Below are 24,014 nucleotides of genomic sequence, written 5' to 3' on the forward strand. Positions count from 1 at the left end.
TGAGTAGGCTTTCCATAATTTTACTGTATGTATCAAGCCCGGGCAAATCCGGTTATTGAGTTTCTTAATTTTAAGCTCATAACCAGGTAATATCCGGAACAATCCAGCCAAAATCTACGTATTTTTATAAAAGGGAGAAAGAAAAGCGGAAAAATAAACACAAGAAATATAATTTTTACCAAGACACATCTGTGGCGTTCAAATATTATCTCACAATTTCAGAAAATGCTTGTGAATTTATTTCGCTGAAACAAGCTGAAAATTTTGAATTTGGTAAAAAATGTTAATAATCCTGGAAAGACTCGGGCCTTTCTCCTTGATATCCGGGCAACAGGACCGGACCTGGCATTTCCCATTTTTTTTTTTTTTTTTTGAAAATCTGGGCAATCTGGGGTTAAAACCCGACAACTGGATTGCTAATGGAGTATCTATATTCAGATAAATTAAAATTATGATCTTCAATTTAAATAAATAAGATAGGATTGGGGTGGTTTTCCAATACACAGCAAAAAATTTCTAAAAGTATACGCAGTATAAAACTTGTGGCATCTATATTTTTCCTAGTGTAATTCTAAAAAGATGTAATTTCATACTCTTTATGGTCTATTTTTCGTCGGATTAAAATAAAAAAGTGTAAAATTGAATTCTTTGCCATAAATTTACACAGCATGGTCTAGAAACGAACGTTGGGATATGATTTTCCATTAAAAACGATATAAAATTTGACAAATCCCTTGTTTTTGTTTCTTTCGCGGCTAAAGTTTGTTAATTTTCACTCAAAAAGATGGTTCGTTTTGTAGAATCATCCAAAAAAAAAAGTAAAAAGTCACAGCCACAGCTGCTGTCCTAAGATTCCAGAAGATCGTACCGTCATCATTAGGCAGCTAACTTTGAGGGCGAATCCGTCAGAATAAAAATTCTGACTTTCTGTGATTTTATCCAAAAATTCTGTGATGGTTTTCTGTGATGCTATTTCCTTTAATTTCATTGAAAGTTCTCGACACATAGGATCTTTCAAACATTTAGGTTGGAAAAACAACTAGGGTGAGCCTTAACTTGGCATGCTCCTTATCTTGGCATGCCAAAATGCATTTTGGAAATTTATATGTCAAACATATGCCTAAAAATACAAAATAAATCAAACATAAAAGAAAATCGCATTTGTCTACATTCTGCATAGCATTTGTCCGCAATCGAATCCAAATTACTGCGTAATAATTTTTTTTCACATGACGAACTGGAAGTAAAATTACGATTTTTCGAAAAAATCTGAAATGAACCTACCTTGCTAGTGCATCTGCCACCTTCGGATCGATTTTAAAAACACACTTCCCTATGAAAAAATCACTAAAAAATACCGTTGGTTACAGCAAAACGTGGCAAAAAATATAAAATTATAACCTACTCCAAACAACGTACATATTTGATCTAAAATTGAAGAAAATATAAACATTTTTTTCGCCTAATCTTGGCATGAAATTCCACTAATTGAGGTTTGTATGTATGTGTGAGAACGAAATCAGCAGGCAGACGGTAGCCGGCAGCCGGCAGCCGAATCGTCGGCCGTTAGTGCACAGTGGTCTGGAAATTTAAAACCGGTCGAAATTAAAAAGAATAATTGAAATAACTTAAAAATACCATAAATGTATTTTGGACTATAATCAATTTATTTATCTCTCAAGCGTATTTGGCATCTTTCTTGGAATTATAATACTAAAAGTTTAGCTGCCTTTTTTTGGTAAATTTCTAGAACTTTTTCTCTCAACTTCTGAGCACGAAATCAACAGGATTCGGATCCGAATCGATATCTTGGATCTCAACGTTGAAGTAACTTTATCCATACCCAAAAAAACATCTACAATTGGAAATAAGGTTCAACGTATTTTGATTTCATTTTATTTGTCCTGGAGATAAACATTTGCTGTAAATGTGTCGCTTTGAAAGGAATGGTTACAAAGTTCAAATTATGACATTGTAAATATTATGTTGATTAAAAAAAAGTAATTGCATTACAATGTTGAAAAACTATATTAATAAGAGCTAAATTTTATTGTTTTCAATTTCATGTGAATCAAAAATAATATTTTGACCAAGTTTGTTTTATATTATGGATCACTGTGCATCAGCAGAGGTGACGACGTTTGTTTTCCTTAGGAAAGGAATATGCGAAGGAAGCGCTGCCGAGTTTGGATGATGATTTTGCATGAGTGCGAGTGGGATGCAGCTTGAATTTCACCCAGCTTGTAAATTTGTTGTTCGCTTCCATTGGCTATAGTCCCCAAACGAACGAGTGAGATGCAATCTATTTCTATCAGGCCGGCTGGAGTGAGCGATAGTTTGTCTTGTTTTGCTATCCGGGTGTACTCAAACGATTGCTAGAAAATTCCTAAGGGCGACATTTTAAATATGTAGGTATGATTCAAAGAATCGTTCGCTTACTTGAGTTTTAGCTTTAGCTTGCTCCTTGCCTCGGTCATAATGGTTTTTAAAATGTCTCTCCTTCTTTTATGGGAGTGGAATAAAAAAAAACATGAACATTCACTATCGTATGTTAACTTCAATGGGAACAGATCCATCAAGATTTCATTTTAAAAAATTGAACAAACGATTTGTTTGCTCGGTTAATAAACATATTTATGTTAACCAATGCAATATTGTGGAACCTATTTGTTCTAGATTGTCATTCTGATGATAGAAATTTTAAACACACCAAAAACTGGAACAAACAAGTGAAACTTTTTTACGTAAGATTATAATTCTGCACGCAAATATCGATTCTAAAAATTGGTTGACATTTCGTACTTTCGACTTTTTGAAAACAACACAGAACATTGTTGTGCTTCTTTCCAGGATATTATCAACGAATTCGTGGGGGCTGTTGTTGTATTAGTGAGGCAAATTTCTTCTAGAGGCGGCCAATTTAAGGAACTCATAAAGGGCCACAATTCGGAACGGGGGCCACAATAAGGAGCATTTCAATCAATAGTTTGATCAGGTTTATCTCAAATTATCCACCGCTTTAAAGCTAGGATATATTTTTACTACATTTCAGGCTTGTAAGCAATCATATTTGTCTAAGGACTTTTGAAGGTACATATTACAGGAAGACTACAATCATGGGAAATATAGTCAACCATGCCTTAGGGGCCAAGTTCGGGTACATTTACCCTACTGTTGTCAATCCTTTAAAAATTAGCTTATTCAAAATAAGAAAACAAAGTTTATATTGGCTGAAAAAATTATAATTTTTGATATACATTGAAAATTGAAAAATTCTGTGAAATCTGTGAATATTTCAAAATTCTGTGTTCTGTGACACAGATTCTGTGATGAAAATTTGCTCAAATTTCTGTGAAATAACAGATTTTTCTGTGATTTCGGCAACCTTGCGACCAAGATGTGCTGAATTGGCTGTTTGCTGATAGCGGCGAGGCTGGTGGGTTGTTTGAATCCAAAATCATAAAAGCCCGAGAAAGCCACGAAATTCCGAACGAATGACGGTAAATTAAGTGAAATACAAAAAGAACTAAAGGTGTTTAAATCTAACAGTTTTTCTTTATTTCATTATACTGACGTGGATCCGGATTGCCGAAGAGGAATTCCTCTCAACAATTCGACGGGTGACACTGACCAGGGTGGACCAGGATAAACGATTGATGCAACTGGGCGCATTCCATGGTGGTGGGTGAAGGTTTTTATTTTACTTTTAATGCTTTGTTTAAAAATAAATGTCCAATAATAATAATCATCGTATTTTTTTTTCATTTTTCAATGTTTAAAACCTGTATATTTACTAAAAACTGCCAATATCCAGAATGAATTCTCAAATTTTACATCACGATGTATTTTTGCACGACAAGCCGTTCCATTTTCGTGCATCGCTTTTGATCTAAATTTACACGCCGTGATAGAATTTTAGATCGAAAACTAAGTTCCGTTTATGTGCATCGCTTTCGATCTAAAATTACACGAATTATTTTTGCTGTGTATTTGTATGTTGTTATGCGTCAAACTTGTAAATATTTTTTGAAATGGTTGGTTAATTCTAAAAAGATTTTAGAAAAAAGAAAAAAAGTTATTGCTAGCCCTTAAAATATAAAAATTTTGAGGGTTACGTTGTTTCGTAACAAAACAAAAGCTGTCCAAGAACAACTTTTTTGTAAATGATAAAATTTGATTTTACTGTTCACTTTTTGTTCGATTGATTTTTCAATAAACACACGTTATGGAAATAAATAATTTGATTTACGTTTTTGTTTTTGTAAGACATTAGTTATTTTTTGCATTTACGGTTTATGAATAATGTTTATCAAGTTATTTCGTGAGACAGTATACTATGAAGATAAATTAATAAACACTAAAATGAAAAAAAAATTGTTAAATTATTCGTCAAAATATGCTATTTTGCCATTTGGTCCTTTTTCGTGGACCTATGAAAATCCGTTTGCCAGGTCAAAAGACTCAATTATCCCATTAGCACAATTTTATTCAAAAATATATTCATATTAGCGCAGCGAACTAAAGAGCCGCAGGTTTACATCAAAAGAGCCGCATGCGGCTCGCGAGCCGCAGGTTGCCGACCTATGCTCTAGACGATCAGAAAAGGCGAAGGAGATGCAGCTGAGAGCTTTAGAAGCCAGACAGGAACTGGAAAAGAGGCAGCTTGAGGAACGTCTTGCCTTGGAGGAGGAACTTTTGGAATCCAGCGATAGCGAAGCAGAGACGGTGATGAGTAATAAGCAGCTTGAAGATTGGTTAGATGAAACTGAATGCGTTAGAGTTGAGGAAGATGACATTAATGAGATACGGGCGAATCAAACTCCGTTACCGAAATACTCAGTTAACCCGCAGATGCTTGCTAAACCAGGAATGTCGCGAACTCAACAACAACCTACGTATGTGTCTGTCGATCGCCACTCGCAAATGAGACACACCTCAACGCCACGAGAGGTTGGAACATGCTTGAAAGAGAATACAGAAAAAGCTGTAGCCTTGAATAAAAATCATCTAGCGGCACGACAGACTGTGAAGGATCTTCCTAGGTTCGGTGGTGATCCCGAAGATTGGCCCAGGTTCATAGCGGCGTTTGAACGAACGTCTAGAATGTGTGCATTCGGAAACGATGAACTCCTTGACCGACTTGAAAGATGTCTTCAAGACAGGGCACTGAACGCTGTGAAATGTTTACTTTTACATCCTGATAATGTTCCGACCATAATGAATCGCTTACAAACATTGTTTGGAAACCCAGATTCAATCATCGAGACAATGATTAGGCGAGTAAGGATGATGCCACCTCCTAAAGCGGAAAGAATGGAATCGATTATAGATTTCGGTGTCGGAGTACAAAATCTTTGCGCAACAATCCAAGCGTGCGGAATGGATGAACGCTTATACAATGCTACGTTGATACAAGAATTGGTTGAAGTTCTTCCTTATCCTTTGAAAGACAAATGGGCAAGGCATATTTACAAAACAGGCGCTAGCTCTTTGTTAGAATTCAACGAATGGATCGGAAGAATTGTTGAGGCTTATAGTCTGGTAACGAGACCACAGGTGTGGGTTAAATCATCAGGAAAAACGAAAAGAGATGAAGCCTATCTGCATGTTCACATCGATTCGCCCATTGAAGCTATTGGTGGAAACTGCCTTGCATGCAATGGAGAATGCGCTGGTCTGAACGAGTGTCCCCGCTTCAATGAAATGACAACTGCATCCCGTTGGTCTCTTGTGAATGATAAGAAAATTTGTCGCAAATGTCTTAAAAGGCACTTCAAGGCATGTGAAGTAAGGGTTCAATGCAACAAAAATGGCTGTCAGTATTTACATCACTTTCTTCTGCATGACGAAAATAAGCACAAAGTCAATATCCGAAAAATTCCACAAAACTCATCTTGCAATACCCATTACCGTTCACATGAGGAGATTCTACTTAAATACGTACCAGTTACTGTTTACGGAAAGAATAAATCTATTACAACGTATGCCTTTTTTGACGCAGGGTCTACCTGTACGTTGATGGAGCATAGTTTGTGGAACGAATTGAATATGGAAGGAGAACAGTACCCACTCTGCATAAACTGGACGGCAGGGCAGGGGAGGTATGAAGCTGATTCTGTTAAGTTCTCCGTTGATATAAGTGGCACTTCGAATAAAAAAAATAAGTTCCTTCTTTCGAGTGTACACACAGTACGAAGCCTGGATCTTCCGTCACAGAGTTTGTGCCTTTCGGAATTAGTGAAACATTTTCACCATCTGTCTAACATACCGGTGGAGTCGTATGAGAATGTCAAACCAAGGATTTTGTTAGGAATGGATAACATTCGTCTGGAGTACCCATTCGATTCTAAGGAGGGTGCTGAGAATCAACCAACTGCAGTTTTGACACGCTTAGGATGGATTATTTATGGACCCTGCCTTGTGCCAGGATCGGCATTCTCCGAAGAAAATAAGCAAGCTTTTACCTATCACATTTGTCAATGCGAAACGCTTAATTCAGCAGTAAGAGATTATTTTTCATTCGATAGCCTGGGTATTTCAACAAGTAGCGATCGATTATCTTCAGATGATTCGCGAGCATTAGATCTATTGAGATCAAAAACTGCATATGCGAAGGGGAGGTATGAAACCTGTTTGCTTTGGAGATATGATGACGTGATACTTCCAGACAGCAAAGCGATGGCTATGAAACGACATCTTTGCTTGGAAAAACGTATGATTAGAGAACCTAAGATGGCTAAAGAACTGCAACAGAAGCTCTTGGAGTACGAGTTCAAAGGTTACACTCGCAAACTTTCACCACAAGAAGAAAGTGAACATCAAGGTCGCCAATGGTATCTTCCTATTTTTCCTGTTTTCAACCCAAATAAACCTGGAAAACTGCGTATCGTTTGGGACGCAGCGTCGAAAGTCCGTGGTGTCTCCTTAAATTCATTCTTACTGAAAGGACCCGACCAAGTCGTTGCACTGCCCCATGTACTTCTAAGATTTCGTGAATACCGTATAGCTGTTTCGGGGGACATTAGAGAAATGTTCCATCAAGTTGGCATCAACGAACTTGACCAACATTGTCAACGCTTTTTATGGAACGATGGTGTCATCGGGAAGACTCCGACGGTGTACGTTATGCAGGTGATGACATTCGGTGCAAGCTGCTCACCAAGTAGTGCACAGTATGTTAAAAATACGAATGCGGATCGATTTGTCAACAAATACCCGGAAGCAGTATACGCGATCCGCTCTGGAACATATGTGGATGATATGCTTATCAGCGTCGAAACAGAGAGAGAAGCAATCCAACTAGTAAAGGACGTGCGTATGATACACTCGGAAGGAGGATTCGAAATACGAAGTTGGTTGTCCAATTCGGGACAAGTGTTAAAAGCTTTGGGAGAAAATTCAACTTCTCAGAAGGATTTGAATGTAGACAACGAGTTAGGCTCAGAGAAGGTTTTGGGAATGTGGTGGAATACGGTTGAAGATATATTTACATTCAAGGTGCCACGCAGATGCAACCAAGAGATAATGTCCGGCACCGAGACACCCACTAAAAGAGAAGTTCTTCGAGTTCTCATGCTTATATATGATCCACTAGGAATGCTCTCTAATTTCTTAATGTATTTAAAAGTTCTACTGCAAGAAATTTGGCGATCTGGAGTCGGGTGGGATGAACCAATACACGATGAACAGTTGTCGAAGTGGCGTACATGGCTAAATGTTTTAAAACAGGTAGAAACTGTTTCAGTTCCTCGATGTTATCGAAGATTCACGTCAGCAAATCACAGTACTAAGGTTCAGCTACACGTATTTGTGGATGCCAGCGAAAACGGATATGCGGCAGTCGCATACTTTCGGTTCGAAGAATCTAACCAAATAGAGTGTGCCTTCATCACTTCGAAAACGCGTGTTGCTCCCTTACGATATGTTTCCATCCCACGCTTGGAACTCCAAGCCGCCGTCATCGGTGTACGACTAGCAAACGATATCGGAGAAAGTCATCGTATACATACGTCACAGAGATTTTTTTGGACCGATTCAAGGGACGTGTTGTGTTGGATACGTTCAGACCACAGGAGATACAGCAAATTTGTAGCCGCCAGAGTAGGAGAAATTTTGGAAAACTCTGAAATCTCAGAGTGGAATTGGATTGAGTCCTCCGAAAATGTTGCTGACGAAGGAACTAAGTGGCAAAAAATCCCGGACTTTTCCACATCCAACAGGTGGTTCAATGGCCCGAAATTCATTCGTCAGGAACAAACATTGTGGCCAACACAACCATCCTTCTATAGGACTACAACGAATGAGCTTCAGAAGTTTATTAACATTCACATCATTCAACAACCACCCTTTGATGTTACAACATTCTCTAAATGGTGGAAGCTGGTACGCGTGATATCATTTGTAATACGATACCTACAAAACATCAGAGCTACTATACAAGAAAAAAAACTATCTACTGGAGTTCTCACTCAAAGCGAATTGCGAGCTGCAGAGATTTGTATCTTACGTCAAGCGCAGAAAGATGTGTATGCTGAGGAAATCTCGTTGCTGTCTTCATCTGATAAAAATATCACTCTACCAAAAAGAAGTCCTCTCTTTAAAGTATCCCCATTCCTCGACGCAAACGGTGTCTTACGTATGCGCGGGCGTATTGGATCCTGTACGTTTGTTGATTTGAACACTGCTCATCCTATAATTCTGCCTAAAGATCATCACGTCACAATACTGATCGTGCAATTTATGCATGAGCGTTACCATCACATTAATAATGAAACTGTTGTCAACGAATTGCGCCAGCTTTATCAAATTCCAATGCTACGAAGAGTGTGTGATAAAATTCGACGGAAATGTCAAGTTTGCAAAATTGTCAAAGCAAATCCTCAACCTCCACTCATGGCTGACCTACCATTCGCCAGGCTCGCTGCTTATTCTAGACCCTTTTCCTACGTTGGGATAGATTACTTTGGACCGTTGAATGTAGTTGTTGGAAGACGCGTCGAGAAAAGATGGGGAGTTCTCTTAACTTGTTTGGTAGTAAGAGCTGTCCATATCGAAATTGCGCATTCGCTCAACACCAGCTCTTGCATCATGGCCTTACACAACTTTATAGCCAGACGTGGGAAACCATTGGAGATCTTTAGCGATCGCGGAACAAATTTTGTAGGCGCAAATAGAGAGCTGAAACATGCGCTTCGGGACATGGATCATGACAGACTAATGGAAGAGTTCACCTCTACGGATATTAAATGGACATTTTTACCGCCAAGTAGCCCACACATGGGTGGGAGTTGGGAGCGATTGATACAATCTGTGAAGAAGACCCTCAGCAACATGAAGCTCCCTAGACTCCCCACAGATGAAGTACTGCGTAACGCACTTCTGGAGATAGAAAACATCATCAACTCACGACCCCTCACTTACCTACCGATAGAAAATTCAGACACCGAAGCCCTTACTCCGAACCACTTCCTGCTGGGATCTTCCAGTGGATTGAAACCTGTAGTACCGTACGAAGACGACTTGAATACTTTGAGAAACACTTGGAAGACCTCTCAAGTATATGCTAATTATTTTTGGAAAAGATGGTTACGAGAATATCTTCCAACGATAACTCGCCGTACAAAATGGCACTATAATGTGAAACCCATCGAAGTAGATGACATCGTAGTCATCGTAGACAACGACCTTCCAAGGAACTTGTGGCCAAAAGGAATTGTCACTAGCATCACGAAAAGTCGAGACGGACAAGTCCGTAGTGCAACGGTGAGAACTGCATGTAATACCTACGATCGACCAGCGGTGAAGTTAGCAGTACTAGACGTCGGCGCAACGAGTAGTAAGCAGAATTCATAATTCTGCGTACTGCGGGGGAGTGTTACGTCATACACGAACGCGCCGGTGCTACCAACGAGCCCCCACCAGAGTTCGCCTGTCATGGCCCACGATGAGAAAGAAAAGGAGAGAGAAACTAAACAACGGCATGTCATATCAAAAACGCATGTGATCCAGAAGGCAAACAATTCTAAACCATTTTGAGTATTCCGTTATTAACTGCCTGGTAATACTGAACTTTAAGTTGCACAGTTGTAAGGTAGTTAGTTGGCATCCACATTCACCGGTATTTTGCTAAAAGAGTTTAGAATAGTACATTTGTTTTAAGGATAAATTTATGCTCTTTATAGTTCATGCAGTAAGGTGTTCTAGTGACTATAGTTCATGCAGTTAGGTGTACTATTGACTAGTGACTAGTACAGTTAATGTTAATGACAGACTGACTAGTACTACAGGTAACATACAATCATTGATGACAGCACACTGAAACATGCACTTAACGTTAAACTTATGCTAGGTCTCACGCAACATGAACGAACAGTACCGTACTGGGTAGAACTCCGAACAGCGACGAGAAACATTTATATACAAACCGTAAGTCATCTGATATTAATTTAATGACGGTGCACAGAAGCATAAAAATATCGTTGAACTTATGTCAGGTTTCACGCCCCGTGAGTTAAAACTCCCACACTAGGTCGAAATTCGGACAGCACACCGATTATTAAAAAACGTAAGTCACCTGTAGAAAAACGATTGCGCATGAACATAACACAACAGAACTTGAATTAAAAATTAAACTTATGTTAGGTCTCACGGAACACGATAAACTATTACCGTACGGGATCGCATTCCAGACAGCAAACGAGATACGATAAAACACTAAACGTAAGTCATCTAATGATAACAATATCATCTCAGTTTATACAATCAAAGTTTTCGCGTTACTAACGTAGTTTACCCTATTGTATATCGCTTGCAGGAGAAACCACTGATTAATAAAATCTGTTCAAATTCACGGAAGTCGATCGTACCGTCTTGTTACCAGCTTCGGGAACAAAACGTTTCAAAAAAGTTGCTGGTATACCGTCCGGGCCCGTAGAGGTAGAATTTTTTAACTTTGCTGTCGCTTTCAAGATGGCTGCATCTTCAATTAGGAATCTATTCAAAGATGAACCTAGAGGTAAAATATTCCGGACAGCCCAGGCTAGTTGCTCTGAAGAAATGCCCTCAGTTGTAAAGACGCTTGAGAATTTCCTGGCGGAGAGCTCACAAATTTCGGGGTAGGAATTTTTTACGTTCTTCCAAAAAATTTTCGGACTGGTCTTGAAGTTTCGCTGTAGCCGATTAAGATAATTCTGGTAGCAGCGCTTACTGGTTTTTTATACTTGTACTTGTTATAGTTACGAAGAGCACGTTTTTAGCTGTCTTCAGTTGCCGCAGTTCTTCAGTGACCCACAGAGTCCGTAGATTAGCACCTAAGCTACGTTTCAGCACATGGCGATCGATAGTGTGATTAAGGATATTCGTAAATTTCTCTGCAGCTGCGTTGGGATCAGAGAGATCGAGCTCAACTTCCCATTCGATGGATTCCAGAACGCGCACGATAGCTTCGGAATCCATATTCTTGAAACCTTTATAGTAAGACGTTTTCTCAATGGGAGAATATAACCTAGTGGCACCGAGTGAGACCACTAGAGCTGGGTGATGTAGGACAGCTTTGACGAGTGGAGCGGGAGCTAAATCGATCGTCGAAATCCTGAACCCTTCGTTAACAAAGCAGAGGTCAAGCATCCTGCCGTTCTCGTTTTCAACGTTATTTATCTGACGTAGAGTCACTGTGCTTAAGACATCTAAGTAGACGCTGCAGGGTGCCGTGAAAGAAGAACCGCAGGATCTGGAAACAGAAAGCCGCCTTGTGAAGAGCACCATTTTAAGCCAGGCATGTTGAAGTTGCCGATGACGAGGATGTCATCTTCAGGAGAGCAAATGGAACTGACGTTAAAAAGGCAACGTGAAAAAGATTCGGCTACAACCAGGTCACTGGAACGATCAGGAGGCACGTACATTACGCACACATAGAGTTTCCGATCACCAAGATTGATGCGGTTCCAAAGAATTTCCAGATTAACCAAAGAATCGTCTTCAATAAGCATGGCGGGGAGTTTAGATTTAACGGCAAGTAACACACCGCCTCCGGTCGACTTTTTGCTGTTGAGTGGACTTTGATCGTAACGAAACACTGCGTAATCAGAGCCGATAACCTGATTAGATAGAATGCGGTCGTTAAGCCATGTTTCAGTAAGGGCGATAATGTCATAGCAGGAACACGAATTGGCGAGAAAATAGTCAATCAAGCAAGAATTGACACCACCATCATTCTGATAGTAAATGTTAATCGAGTCGGCTGATTCAGAAGCAGAACAGGAACGACGATCACTGGAAAGGGAAATTACATCAGGCGGAGAAGGACTGTCGGTGATATAATACTTGCCAGATAACGCAGGCCTTCACCACAGACGAATTCAGGGCCGGGACGACTGTTGACGCTGGCTGGAATCAGCGCGACTGAGTCGAAGGGCTCAGGGGTCTCCGTAATTCCTAGTTCGTTGCGTCCCGGTGCTGGAGGCCCAGAAGAAGTCATAGGATTAACGAGGTCCGGAAGATTTGACGGAGTGCATCTGTGGTAGAGTGGAAACAAGATACGCGAAGAGCATGTTCTTAACATAACCTGGTACTTGCCTGGAGAGGAGGAACTCAGGGCCAGGACGACTGAAGACGCAGGCAGGAAACAGCGCGACTAAGTCGATGGGCTCCGGGGTCTCCATAAAGCTCAAGTCGATGCATCCTGGTGTTGAATCCCAAAAAGAAAATGCCGAGGCTTTTGCGGGAAATAAATGCTGGTAGCTCTCGGAACGTCTGTGGTGGTGTAAAATATTATCAAACAGAGATAATGTTCTCGAAGAAAATAAATACTTGCCTGGGAATGCAGGCTGGAGAGCCTCATTACCACGATCGAACTCAGGGCTGGGACGGCTGATGATGCTGGCTGGAAACTGTGCGACTGAGTCGAGGGGCTATGAGGTCTCCAAAGTGCTCAATTCGTTGCGGTGTCCCACTTCTTCGCCACGTCACCCGGAAAAGATCCTAGTGACGCTATTGCTGGTACGCTTAATACTCATCCATCCGTGAATTGTTTTTCCCGTTACAGTCCCTGGAGTGTCAATTTAACATTCCTGACTTAAACCAACATATCTCTCTTGTAACTTAACCGATTTTTACAAAATTTATAATTTTTGAAACCTTGTAATGTAACTCAAATATGTTTTTCAGACATTATTCACCTGTAACATTTCAGTTTTCCGTTATTCAAAGACTAAGAAAAAACAACGTACATTTTTGTAAATTATCGCAGCGCTTATGTAATTACACTACTAGAATCGGTATGAAATTGGCTTTCGGGTGAATATAAATTTATTGCGGATATCTTGAGTAATTATACTCAAAATCCAGTGCGTAGTAGTATTTTAGTGCTAGAAAATCTGAATAAATTGCTTACTTATATACTTACTTGATGGTCCCGCGCCGATCCTCCGGTGCATAGGGCCGTGGTAAAAGACCTCCACTGTTGACGATCCGGAGCCAGCGTCTTCACCTGGTCCCAGTCAAGACTCTCGTCGACAGTTCGGATTTCAGCGGCTAGGGTTCGCCGTCACGAGTTTCTGGGTCTGCCTCTTCTTCGATGTCCTTCTGGATTCCAATCTGGCGCCTCTCTGCAAATCTCGTTTTCATCTTTTCGCAGCGTGTGCCCAATCCATCTCCATTTACGTTCCCGAATCTCGATTTCTAGCGCCCTTTGATGACACCGGCGATGTAGTTCCTCATTCGAGATCCAGTTGCCAGGCCACCAAGCGCGGATGATATTCCGCAGGCAGCGGTTTACAAAAACTTGCAGTTTTCGCGTCGTCACCGCATATGTGCACCAAGTTTCGCACCCGTACAGCAATACGGATTTGACGTTTGAGTTGAAAATTCGAATTTTCGTTCGTAGAGAGATCTGGCGTGACCGCCAGATGTTTCGGAGACTCGCAAATGCAAAACGGGCCTTTCTGATCTGGCTCCGGATCGCCAGCAGTGGAGATCTTTTATCTCAGCCCTATGCGCCGGTCAATCGGCGCTGGACCCTCAGGTAGGTCCTGGACGACGACGGTTGAGGAACAAGAGAGATATTGCAGTTTTAAGCGAGGAGTGTCAAATTGACACTCAAGGTGTGATTGGGGAGTTTTTTTTCCTTGGCTTTCAGGGTGCATCCATTAAAAAGTAATGATGCAAATTTAAAGACTTCGAGTATTTATTGGGGGTTCCCGAAGTATTATTCGGATTAATTGGATGCACCCGAAGAAAGTTACAAGCCGCCAAACTTCCAATAGTGTCATATTTACACTAAAGAATGGATTAGGGTTAGTGGATTCAAACTCAAAAGTTTTTCCTACCTCTAACGGGAATCGAATCCAGTACACCTGGCTTACCAGGCTAGCGCCAGTCTATCCACTATACCGTTTGTACGAAATATTGTTACTTCTAAACTATATAAATGGCATGTTTATTCGATACTATAAATAAAAAATATGAATGACGTAGAAAATACTACTGCAAAAAATCGGTAATTCATTCATGATAGCATCACTAGGTTGATTCCAGCCCTATATTGGAGCAATGTATTTATTACGGTGTGAAGTGAAAATTTACATGAATTATCTGAATGTACGGTTTGTTTTCCCAAGGCATTTTATGCAAATATGCATCTTGCAAAGTGATGGGATCTGGTACAAAAGAAATTCAGAAAATGGCTACGATTATAAATGGGTAAACCGGGAGACATTAAACCGTAGTTCACGTAAAAGCTGCACACAGCTATGGCGTTGCAGCATCCCAGAAAACTAGAGAATGATTGATATTCTGCCTTATTCACGTTTTCATTTTTTTTGCTGCTGCCGCTATTTTCCAGAGGTGGATAAAAAATTTGCCGAAGCACTGGCCAACGAGGAATCCCGCGTTGAATTACAGCGAAAGCTGCTTCTGCTGCACAAGAAACAGTTCCGAGAGAAGGAGAAACAGGCGATGCTTCAGGCACGTAATGTCCAGCTGCAGAAAAATGCCTCGGCGCGCGAATATGAGCTGGAAAACTTGCTGAAAACCCTGCAACAAGAGGTAATTGTGCTTGGCCCTGATTGGATGTTTCCGTCATTAAAACGCTGTACCAAAAATTTAAATTTACGTTTTTCGTTCATTAAATGGCTATAGGTTCTTTGTTTCAAATTTTACACTCGTTTTGAAATGCAATTTAATAATGTGTCAATTTTTCAGCTTCAAAAGATCGTTCGTATTTTATACAACCAAAACAGGTCAATTCTTGGTTTTTGAAATTCTTTTTTTTTTCAATCTACAGCGTCGACGAGACGAAACGGAAATGATGTTTGCTGAAGAAAATATCAAGCTGCGAGAGATGGACGCTTTGAGTAAGCAATACGAAACTATCATCAAACCAAAGGAAGATCAAACTCTCGATCAGCGCTATCATAAAGCAATCAGGCAGTTGGAACGTCAAAAACAGAAGCTTTATGAAGATATAGAGCAGGTAAGGTTTATTTTGGCTTCGTTTTTTGAAGCTGTATATTCTCTTTGGATAAAAACGTTCGAAGCCTAGCCTTAGTTTTAGCCTTCTGGACAAAACTTCGGCTTAGGGGCAGCTTCTTAGCCACATTTTGAACGGAGGCGTTCGGGTTTCGGTTAAAGGCCTCAACTACGCGGTTGTTTTTTTTTTTGCTTAGATTATAGTCGTTTTACCATCTTTATGGCATTCGCGACTTTATCAACGGTGCAGTTGGCGGATCGTTATTGAAAAACTTATCCGGTACAACTGTGTACGATGTTTGCTCTTGGGCTCGAACTCGCGGACATCGGCTCAGGAGACAACAGACTTGCCAACTGAGCTATATCACAAGCCAACTACGCGATTGTGATTTTTGGTGTTGTACGGAATAATTTTTCCTTCACTTCTGAGCTCCTGATCGGTGTGCAATCGTTCCTCAAACCGCTTAATCACTCGCGACACCCTGGAATTCGCGATTCCCAACGTTTTAGCGATGGAAAGATGCGAGAGATCTTTGTTCTCGTGATGAAAGCGCAAGATTTTATCACAAACGAGCTGTTCTTTCGACTCCATTTCCGCGAGTTTTGATCACAAGACTTTAAAACATGCAGGATGTAAACAATGCACTATGAAATAAATCCACACAAATTTTCATTGAATTCTACCAAATTTTCGATTGAAAAAATTTGTTTTCCCATACAAAATTATATGAATCGCTTCCAAAATTTGTTATTGATATTTTCGGAAGAAAAAACCATCAAAAAAGTAATTTTCAAGCTAAATTTTCATACAAAGCTAGCAACAGTCTAATGTCCATGTGTTGAGAATACATTCGATTTTGAATGCCTTTTTAGATAAGATATTTTTGAAAGTAAAGTCGAAAACGACAAACAGTGAGAATCGGTTTCTATATTTACAACATAATTTCCAGGTTACACAATACAACGAAGAGAAAAGTTCATCGAATGCATCTGACTCCAGCACCTGGAATTCGACCCAAAAAAGCAAGTTTCAGAGAGGTTCTGAGTTTGAGGTGAGTGCTTTCTATTTTTAGTTATTTCAACAGGTTATGTGTTTTGTATTTATTATTCAGGTTTTTTAAAAACATAGCACAATTGGGATTATTTGAAGCCAAATTCCCAAAAAAAATGAAGCAGGTTTAGGACATGAAATATTACTTATGCTACGTGAAATTTTCTCAGTTATTCGAATCCTCCATCGGGTTTGACTGGAGACATCTGATTGAAGTGTGTTATTGGCATTATTACTCAGAAAAAATGTCATAGTCGATAAGTTCACATGTTAATCGAAAACTGCACAGTAATCGAAAATTCCCGAGTTGGGTAGTTTTTTTTACCAAAATCCTAACATGTGTAAATTGTTAAACTGTTCGGTAAAAGATAAACGAATATCGGTAAATGAAGAATTGATTTACCGATGTTCGTTTATTTTTTACCGAAAAAATCACCGAACAGTTTAACGATTTACACATGTTAGGATTTCGGTAAAAAAATTACCGAACTCGGTTATTTTCGTTTACTGTGTAGGTGACCCTCTCTCCACTTTATATCTCCCCTTTGGAAGTAGAAGGACGTCTTAAATCATCAAAGAAACATTTCCTGTACACAAATATGCTCCCATGGAAATTTGGTTCCATTTTCTCGATTAGTAATCGAAACATTAAAAAAAAAAGCAGTAAGCGCGTCCTCTCAGAAATCGACAGAGCATGCAAATAAATGAGAGTTGAGTCACCGAACTTAGAATAAAACGGTTAATTTCGGCGACACTCCAAGAACGCAAATATTCTCATTCGTTTTGTCCTGCCGAGATACCTAGAGGCAACGCATACGAATGCGTACATGCGAAATCTGTTTGAATCGTACACTCGTATGGTGTGCTCGAATTTTATCCCCGTGCTTTTCTTTATATGTGTGCTATCAATCGTAGCAGTCGACTTCTCATCTCAGGCAGGCAAACACGCGTCTCGAAGGGAAACATACGATGTTACGTGTTTCACTGAAGGCGTGTCTTAGATTATTTCGTGGCACTCACCCAAGGCACGCGTATGGTGTGTTCCTCTCTGCCTATTAGATGATGCAAAATCGCTAGAGAGATCGTTCCCCTCTGTCGATTTGAGTTACCTCTCTGCCGATTCATGTTTACTGGGAATATGGGTGACCTTCTTCCCACTCAAGCTTCAGGTCTTAAATAATCATAGAAACATTCCATGCATTCAAATACACTTCCATGCCAAATGCTGTTCCATTTGCTCGATTGCATGATTGTTCCCATATCATATTTGGTTCCATTTGTTAGATAAGTTCTTGGTTTATGCAAAATAATTGTAAAGGAGCTCTCCTCTTCCTTAACTTTATGCCCAATTGAAGGAAAATGAATCTAAATTAAGCATATAACCATTTCTCGTATCCAAATGCCCTCCAATGCCAAATTTGTTTCCATTTGCTCTATTAGTTCTCGAGTAATGCGAAAAATTTTATGGGAGCACCCGTCCTCTTAAAATTTTTCCTCTGGAAGAACGGATGGTTTTTAAAATATCATAGCACAATTTATGGTATTCTAATACCTTTCCACCCTAAATTTGGTTCCATTTGATTGAGTAGTTTTCCAGTTATGTTGAAAATTTTTAAAGATCCCCTTCTCCACTTTATTATTTCTCACTGGATGGAGGGAGGGGCACCAAATATTCATAGAACCATTTCTCGTACACAAATGATCCTCCAAACCAAAGTTGATTCCATTTTCTCGAATAGTTCTCAAGTTATGCTATAAGGAAGATATGGAAGCCCCCTTCCCCCATCTTATACCCCCACTGGAAAAAGGGAGGGGTCTGAAATAATTCGATTTAATGCTACGACCAGATGTTGTTCATTAAATATTTTTGGCTTCTTCGGTTTTTAAAGTATATTAAACAACTTTGTTTTTAAATACCCGACGTTTTGACCAGCTTTGGTGGTCTTTTTCAAGGGAACTAGAAATTTATTATTGAATTACAAATTTGTTTCGGAGCGTTGTTAATTAATAAATTATGTAGTGTTTAACTCACTTATCAATCTGTTGTTCTTGTCAATGTCGCTTTTATCCAACGGTTAGGAGTCCACAATTCGCAGCTCGCCTGTGGCAGACAATATGTTATTTTTGTATAATACATTAACTTGAACCTTCTTACATTTTTACACGGAAATAACCATTAAAACATTTCTCGCATACTAATACCTTTCCAAATTTGGTTCCATTTGCTCGATTAGTTCTCGAGTTTTGTAAAAAATTGCGAGGTAGCCCCCCTACCCCTTCATTTTTTTTCATTGAAAGGAGGGAAGAGTTCCAAATATTCATGGGAACATTCCTTGACTTCAAAAACCCTCCCATGCCCAATTTGTTTGAATTCGCATGATAAGTTTTCGAGATATGCAAACATTTGTCTTTTATTTGAGAGACCCCCTCCTCTCTGTTTAGTGTGTTTTTTGCACCTTTCAGGTCGTTATATAGAATTTCAATGACTAAAAATTTCATTTTTCTAGAAATTACAAAAAAACAGCTTATTTCTGAGCAATTTAGGTCGAGCTATTTTATTTAAAAATTTGGCCAATTCCAGGAATTATTCAAAAACAATCACGAAGAAACATGGTTTTCTCATCGAAACACATAACTCTTTGCCGGGATTTTTATATCGAAACATATATCAGCAACTTTTTACGTATTATACGCTTCAAAAAAGTCGATCATGATTATTTTGATAAAATTTTGTCGAAAAATTTAAGATGCAAAAAAAAACAACTTAATTTGTGATTTTTGTAGATTTTGAAATAAAAACTAGGTAATAAATCCGGGCAAAATCCAAGAATTTTCCAACAAAATCTGGGCAACCAGGTCGGACCGGACCTTTCTCAGCTTTGGTATCGAATATCGGGACAAGTTAGAGTCAAACCAGGCAAGCTTAACATGAAGCAAAAACTCTGCCTATTGAATCGATTTTTTATGAAAGTTATTGAAATGTGAATAACAATAGAAAATCTACTGAAATATTGTATAAGTAGTTTACAAAGTTTATATTAAAAAAAAAATCTGGTGAGGAAATATTAATAGGTGCCAAATCATCAACATGAATTCAAAAAAGAACCAAGTCGTGTTTCACATCGGCGTGTTAGCCCTGAACTCTTCATCATTCAGCTTCTTTCATCTGGAGAAAAAGACAAATTCCAAAGAATTTATCCGTTTTGTCCTGATGATGATAAGTTGAATATTTATCTCCGATACATACGGTTAGATAGTTTTCTACTCGACCGAAACAATGCATTCAAATCCAATGAAATCTTAATCGAATACAGAAACTAATGCAGTTATGTGTTAGCAACTTATAACTTCCTTCTGCTATAGGTGTTTTTCCAACCGTGTGTAATAAATTTATTTCAATAGGTAGGTAATCAATATGGGAATTATTTGGTGTATGTAGGATTAAGATTTAATCGGAGTTCTTCTGATCAAGCGTTCATTGTCGAGAATTTCACTGTGAAAAAGTGTTATTCCATAATCCATCGGAATGCATCTGAAATGCTTTTAGTTGGAATATGTTAACTTTTTTCTTCTATGTTCTGCATTCATTCCTAATGTAAAGAGACAAGATAACGATTTTTTTCTAAATTTTGTCTTCTTAGTAATATTATTCAAAAAATTATTTTTTAAATGCAACAATATAGCTTAGAATTGTCTAATTTGTGATTTATTTCAATTTATTCTTTTTTTATGCAGGTATATTCTGCCAAAATCAAATCGATTGGAGAACAGCTGGAATCGTTGCTGCAGCTGAACAAAAATTCGATGGATGATCTGCGATACAGCTCGTTTGAGGACTAACACACTTTGCTCGATAAGATCTTCTGTCAAAAGTTGTAAGTGAATTTGAACTTGTTTATTTAGGTTAAATCGAATACTAAAATAAAAAAAAATAAACAAGAGTTTTCTTCAACCTTTTACCTTATGCTTTATTTATGTCGGCATTCAACGTTTCAAGAAAGTTCACAGCAGAAATTGTCAATTGATTCCAACCCATCTTGTTTACACAAATCTCAAACAAGTATCAATAAACTATCCAGGAAACAATTTCAGAAAGCTGTTTTGGCATTATCCATATGTGGGTTAAAAACTTTAACGCCCCCACATTTTCCACTCGCCGATACTTTAGCGCGCTTTATCGCCCATGGCGAAGTTGCGAAAACAAGATTGGAGCGCGCGAAAAAGTTTTCCTGCCATTGTCAATCTGATTCCGGTCGATTTCTCAACTCTATTTGAACTCATGCAACTGGAAACGAACCTCTAAGCAGCAGCAGCAGCAGCAGCAGCGATAGACGATCGAACTTAAGAAAGAGCGAAAGAAGGATGCCCATAAAAGTTGTTCGTTTCATAAATTTTTACCTCTGCTACTGGCGAATAAGTTTGTGACATCTTTTGCCGAACTGAAAGCTTTGGATGCTGGATGTTGTTGTGGAAGGATTCATTTTTTAAAGTTCAATTTTAAAGAAAGAATAAAACAAAAATTGAGTTGTAAATCCATATTATAAGTCAAATTCGCAGGTCCACCGTAAAATGAATTTTTTTTTTAAATATTGGCCTTATCTACAATCATGATCACTTACACATATGCATTCGACCATACGCGATGTAACATGGGTGATAAAACGGTTCACGCGATTATATGGGATTTTTCACAATTAAGCTCAATACACCCATAAACGATTTCTTTTTGCTTCCCACTTCTGTGGGAGGTGAGATTCACAGAATAAAGGTTAGAGATCTTTACCAGGATTCACCTCACATTGAGCTATTTTTGAACTTGGCAAAATGACATTTACCCAGCATAATAAGGCAAAATATGTTTCATCGTACCTTGGTATTTAATTTTTTTTCTGATTCGATGGGAGTTCAATGTGCTTTTCATTTCTATGATTTTTCCATTCCATGCTAATATTCATAACGATTCAATTTGTTATGTTCTGTGCTGAACGTTACAGTAAGACACCACGCCGATGCCTTCATTTGTAACACGTCAGGTACCTAACACATTTCAACGGCATTGTAATGTTAATGAAATGTCCATATCTAAAATCAATTTGATTGGAAAATTATCGTTTTGCTATCTAGAAGCATAAAAAAAGAAATATTTATCCTGCCATTATTTTTCCGCATAGTAATGTGCCATGGCAGCAATGAAAGTCAATCAATCATTTGTTCAGAAGATCGTAACCGCGTCACGCTTCAATGCGGTATGCGGCAGAAAGTTCAAATTCTGGTTATCCGTATCCGGCATCGAGGGAGTCGTGCGTTGATACCGCAAATTTGTGACAGACGTATGAACAAATAATTAAAAGCGTAAATCGAGAAAGGGTGCAGAAGTGCATGCAAAATAGTCTGTGGTGTTTTTTTTCGGGTCTCGATGCTTCTGCAGACATTTCTTTGCGTTTGGTTTATCGAGTGATGACTTTGAAAATTATGTTGTAAAGACAGTTGTTTAACCGTGATAGATTCCGTGTGACTAGTTGAGCAACTAACGTATGAGCTAATGAAACATACATAAACTATTAAAAACATCCAAGTTCGAAAGATTTGGTTTGTTGCCTATTAAATTTCACGCAGGAAGTTACGTATGCCGCATTGAAATTCGTCTCTATTGATAGACTAAATTCTGTCCGTGTCCGTTGCTGGCTCTCGCGGCTATGAAATATATTAAGCGGTAAGGCACTTTGTTTGGATATCAAATTTAAGCACACCGGTGATAAGAATCTCGAAGTTGAAATTTGCACACCTCGACGAACAACTCTGGGGTATGTAAGGGTAAGAGCACACAAGTTCAAAGAACGACCCTTGGGGTCTTGAACATTGAGGTCTATGAGATTGTGAAAACTAAAATTCACGTTGAAAGTTGGACATTGAAATATTAATTTTCATACGGGGAGCAATAAGTTTGACAAGAATGGTACGTTTGCTTGTTAAAATATAAATGATTGAATGTCGTCAAAATTTTCTTCTACAATTCAATTTAGATTGTCAAACGGATAAATCAAGTAAAAGTTTATTTATTTGGATAAAGCAATTTTTGCTGAAGACCAAAAATATGAAAAAGTGCGAAATGAGAATAGTACCACTTGTGTTTTTCTTTTTTTTTTTTTTTTTTATTTCTTAACGTTTATTAGGCCTTTAACTTATAAAAAGTAATTATGTGCCGAGGGTCCTTTTTGGCTTTCTTACAGAAAGGCATAGGGAACGGTCAGTTGGGGATATCATTAATTAAGGGTCCAAGACCCCACTTTATAGGTACCAATCGACTCAGCTCGACGAGTTACGATGATGTCCGGGAATTTGTATGTTCCATAAAAACGTTCTTAACACATTAACTCCTATTCTAGGTTTCACGATTTTGATGAATTTAGTATCAAACAATTGGATTTTTTTTCTTGTAGGACCTATCTCAAAACCAAAAAAAAAACAAAATTGTTTAAAATTTTTCTATTCCATAGAACATATCATGCTTACGTTGGCTCCAAAAAAGGTAGCCATTTGCTCAGCAGCAGTAGCCAGCAATCGCTAAATTAAGTACAAAGGCGATCAAAAATTTGACAAAAATTTCATAAAACAGCAGAGAATTGATCCCACGCCATCTAGCATGAGAGTTTAGGAGGTTAACCCCTTGACCACTAGTGAGCGTCGAGATATGTGGCTCTCAAACTTTAACAGTTTGAATTATTTGGATTATAAATGAACTCGTTGAATATAAGTTCGTTTATCCTCCAAAAAACGTACTGGGCACCTTTTTTTTTATATTGAGTTTAGTAATTTTTGCTATCGATTTTCTTTAATCATAATCTTTTTTATAGATTAATAATAAATAATTCAGAAATAAGGAATCCATTATTGTGTCATTTATTTCCAAAGATAATTGACACTCTGTAAGAAAGCCTCCAATCCACTGATAAGTGTATTAAATCGGGTTTTTATTAAACGATTTGGAAAGTGGTATGAAAGGAAATAGGAAGTGGAAGGATATGAGGGGAAGGGGTTATTTGGGTATCTCTGGTGGTCGCACCTGCTGCATGCTCCGTGTCACGATTGATCGAGAAGATGTATTTTTTTTAACCATATCTTCAGCGACAACTTCTCCTGTCGAAGTTGTTGGAAGAGAGGTTGGAAGGGGGGTCCGTTTCCGAGGCGGGGAATCTGCATCCAAACTGATGCCATCAGTTTGAAAAGATTGTGGTGTTGCTGGAGTGTGCGTTCTTTTCTGGTTCAAGCTCGTCTGTTGGTTTGGTGCTTCTTTTTGTTGGAGTTGTTGCTGTTGTGTTGTGTTCTGGGTAGTCTGTTGGTTCTGGCTCGTTTTTACTACATGTGCGTAGCTGGTTGAGTTGCTGCTCGTGTGTACTATTCTTCGGGCTTCGTTGATTGGAACGTTTTTATCTGTGCTGAGTTTGAGTGCTGCAGATTCTGCTGTCCAAATGGGGCACTTTCTGTCCAAGGGGGAATG

At 38.8% G+C, this 24,014-nt stretch overlaps 2 protein-coding genes across 4 annotated transcripts in view; both read left to right on the forward strand.

Moving 5' to 3' along the window:
* LOC129753178 (TBC1 domain family member 31) overlaps positions 1-20,402 on the forward strand; it is a 61,669-nt gene extending 41,267 nt beyond the window's left edge. Inside the window, exons 7-10 of the mRNA XM_055748972.1 lie at positions 14,840-15,042; positions 15,281-15,469; positions 16,416-16,517; positions 20,252-20,402. Coding sequence (XP_055604947.1) covers positions 14,840-15,042; positions 15,281-15,469; positions 16,416-16,517; positions 20,252-20,356 — 599 coding nt within the window. The 3' untranslated portion in view covers positions 20,357-20,402. The remainder of the gene's footprint in view (positions 1-14,839; positions 15,043-15,280; positions 15,470-16,415; positions 16,518-20,251) is intronic.
* LOC129753180 (uncharacterized) lies at positions 8,466-12,208 on the forward strand. 3 transcript variants are annotated; one of them, XM_055748981.1, is made up of 3 exons: positions 8,466-10,564; positions 10,642-10,719; positions 10,814-12,208. In XM_055748981.1, the coding sequence occupies exon 1, from the start codon at positions 8,638-8,640 to the stop codon at positions 9,850-9,852; it is 1,215 nt and encodes a 404-aa protein (XP_055604956.1). In that variant the 5' UTR covers positions 8,466-8,637; the 3' UTR covers positions 9,853-10,564; positions 10,642-10,719; positions 10,814-12,208. The 3 variants fall into 3 exon arrangements, with proteins under 3 accessions (XP_055604956.1, XP_055604954.1, XP_055604955.1); XM_055748979.1 differs by having other exon boundaries at positions 8,466-11,114; positions 11,235-12,208; XM_055748980.1 differs by having other exon boundaries at positions 10,642-12,208.
* Positions 20,403-24,014: the final 3,612 nt, after the last annotated feature.

Source organism: Uranotaenia lowii, chromosome 3 (genome assembly GCF_029784155.1).
Source record: "Uranotaenia lowii strain MFRU-FL chromosome 3, ASM2978415v1, whole genome shotgun sequence".
In the NCBI taxonomy this organism is placed as follows: domain Eukaryota; kingdom Metazoa; phylum Arthropoda; class Insecta; order Diptera; family Culicidae; genus Uranotaenia; species Uranotaenia lowii.

Coding starts and splice junctions, on each gene's coding strand:
- LOC129753180 (XM_055748979.1), top strand. CDS start 8,638: ATGCGCGGGCGTATTGGATCCTGTACGTTTGTTGATTTGAACACTGCT.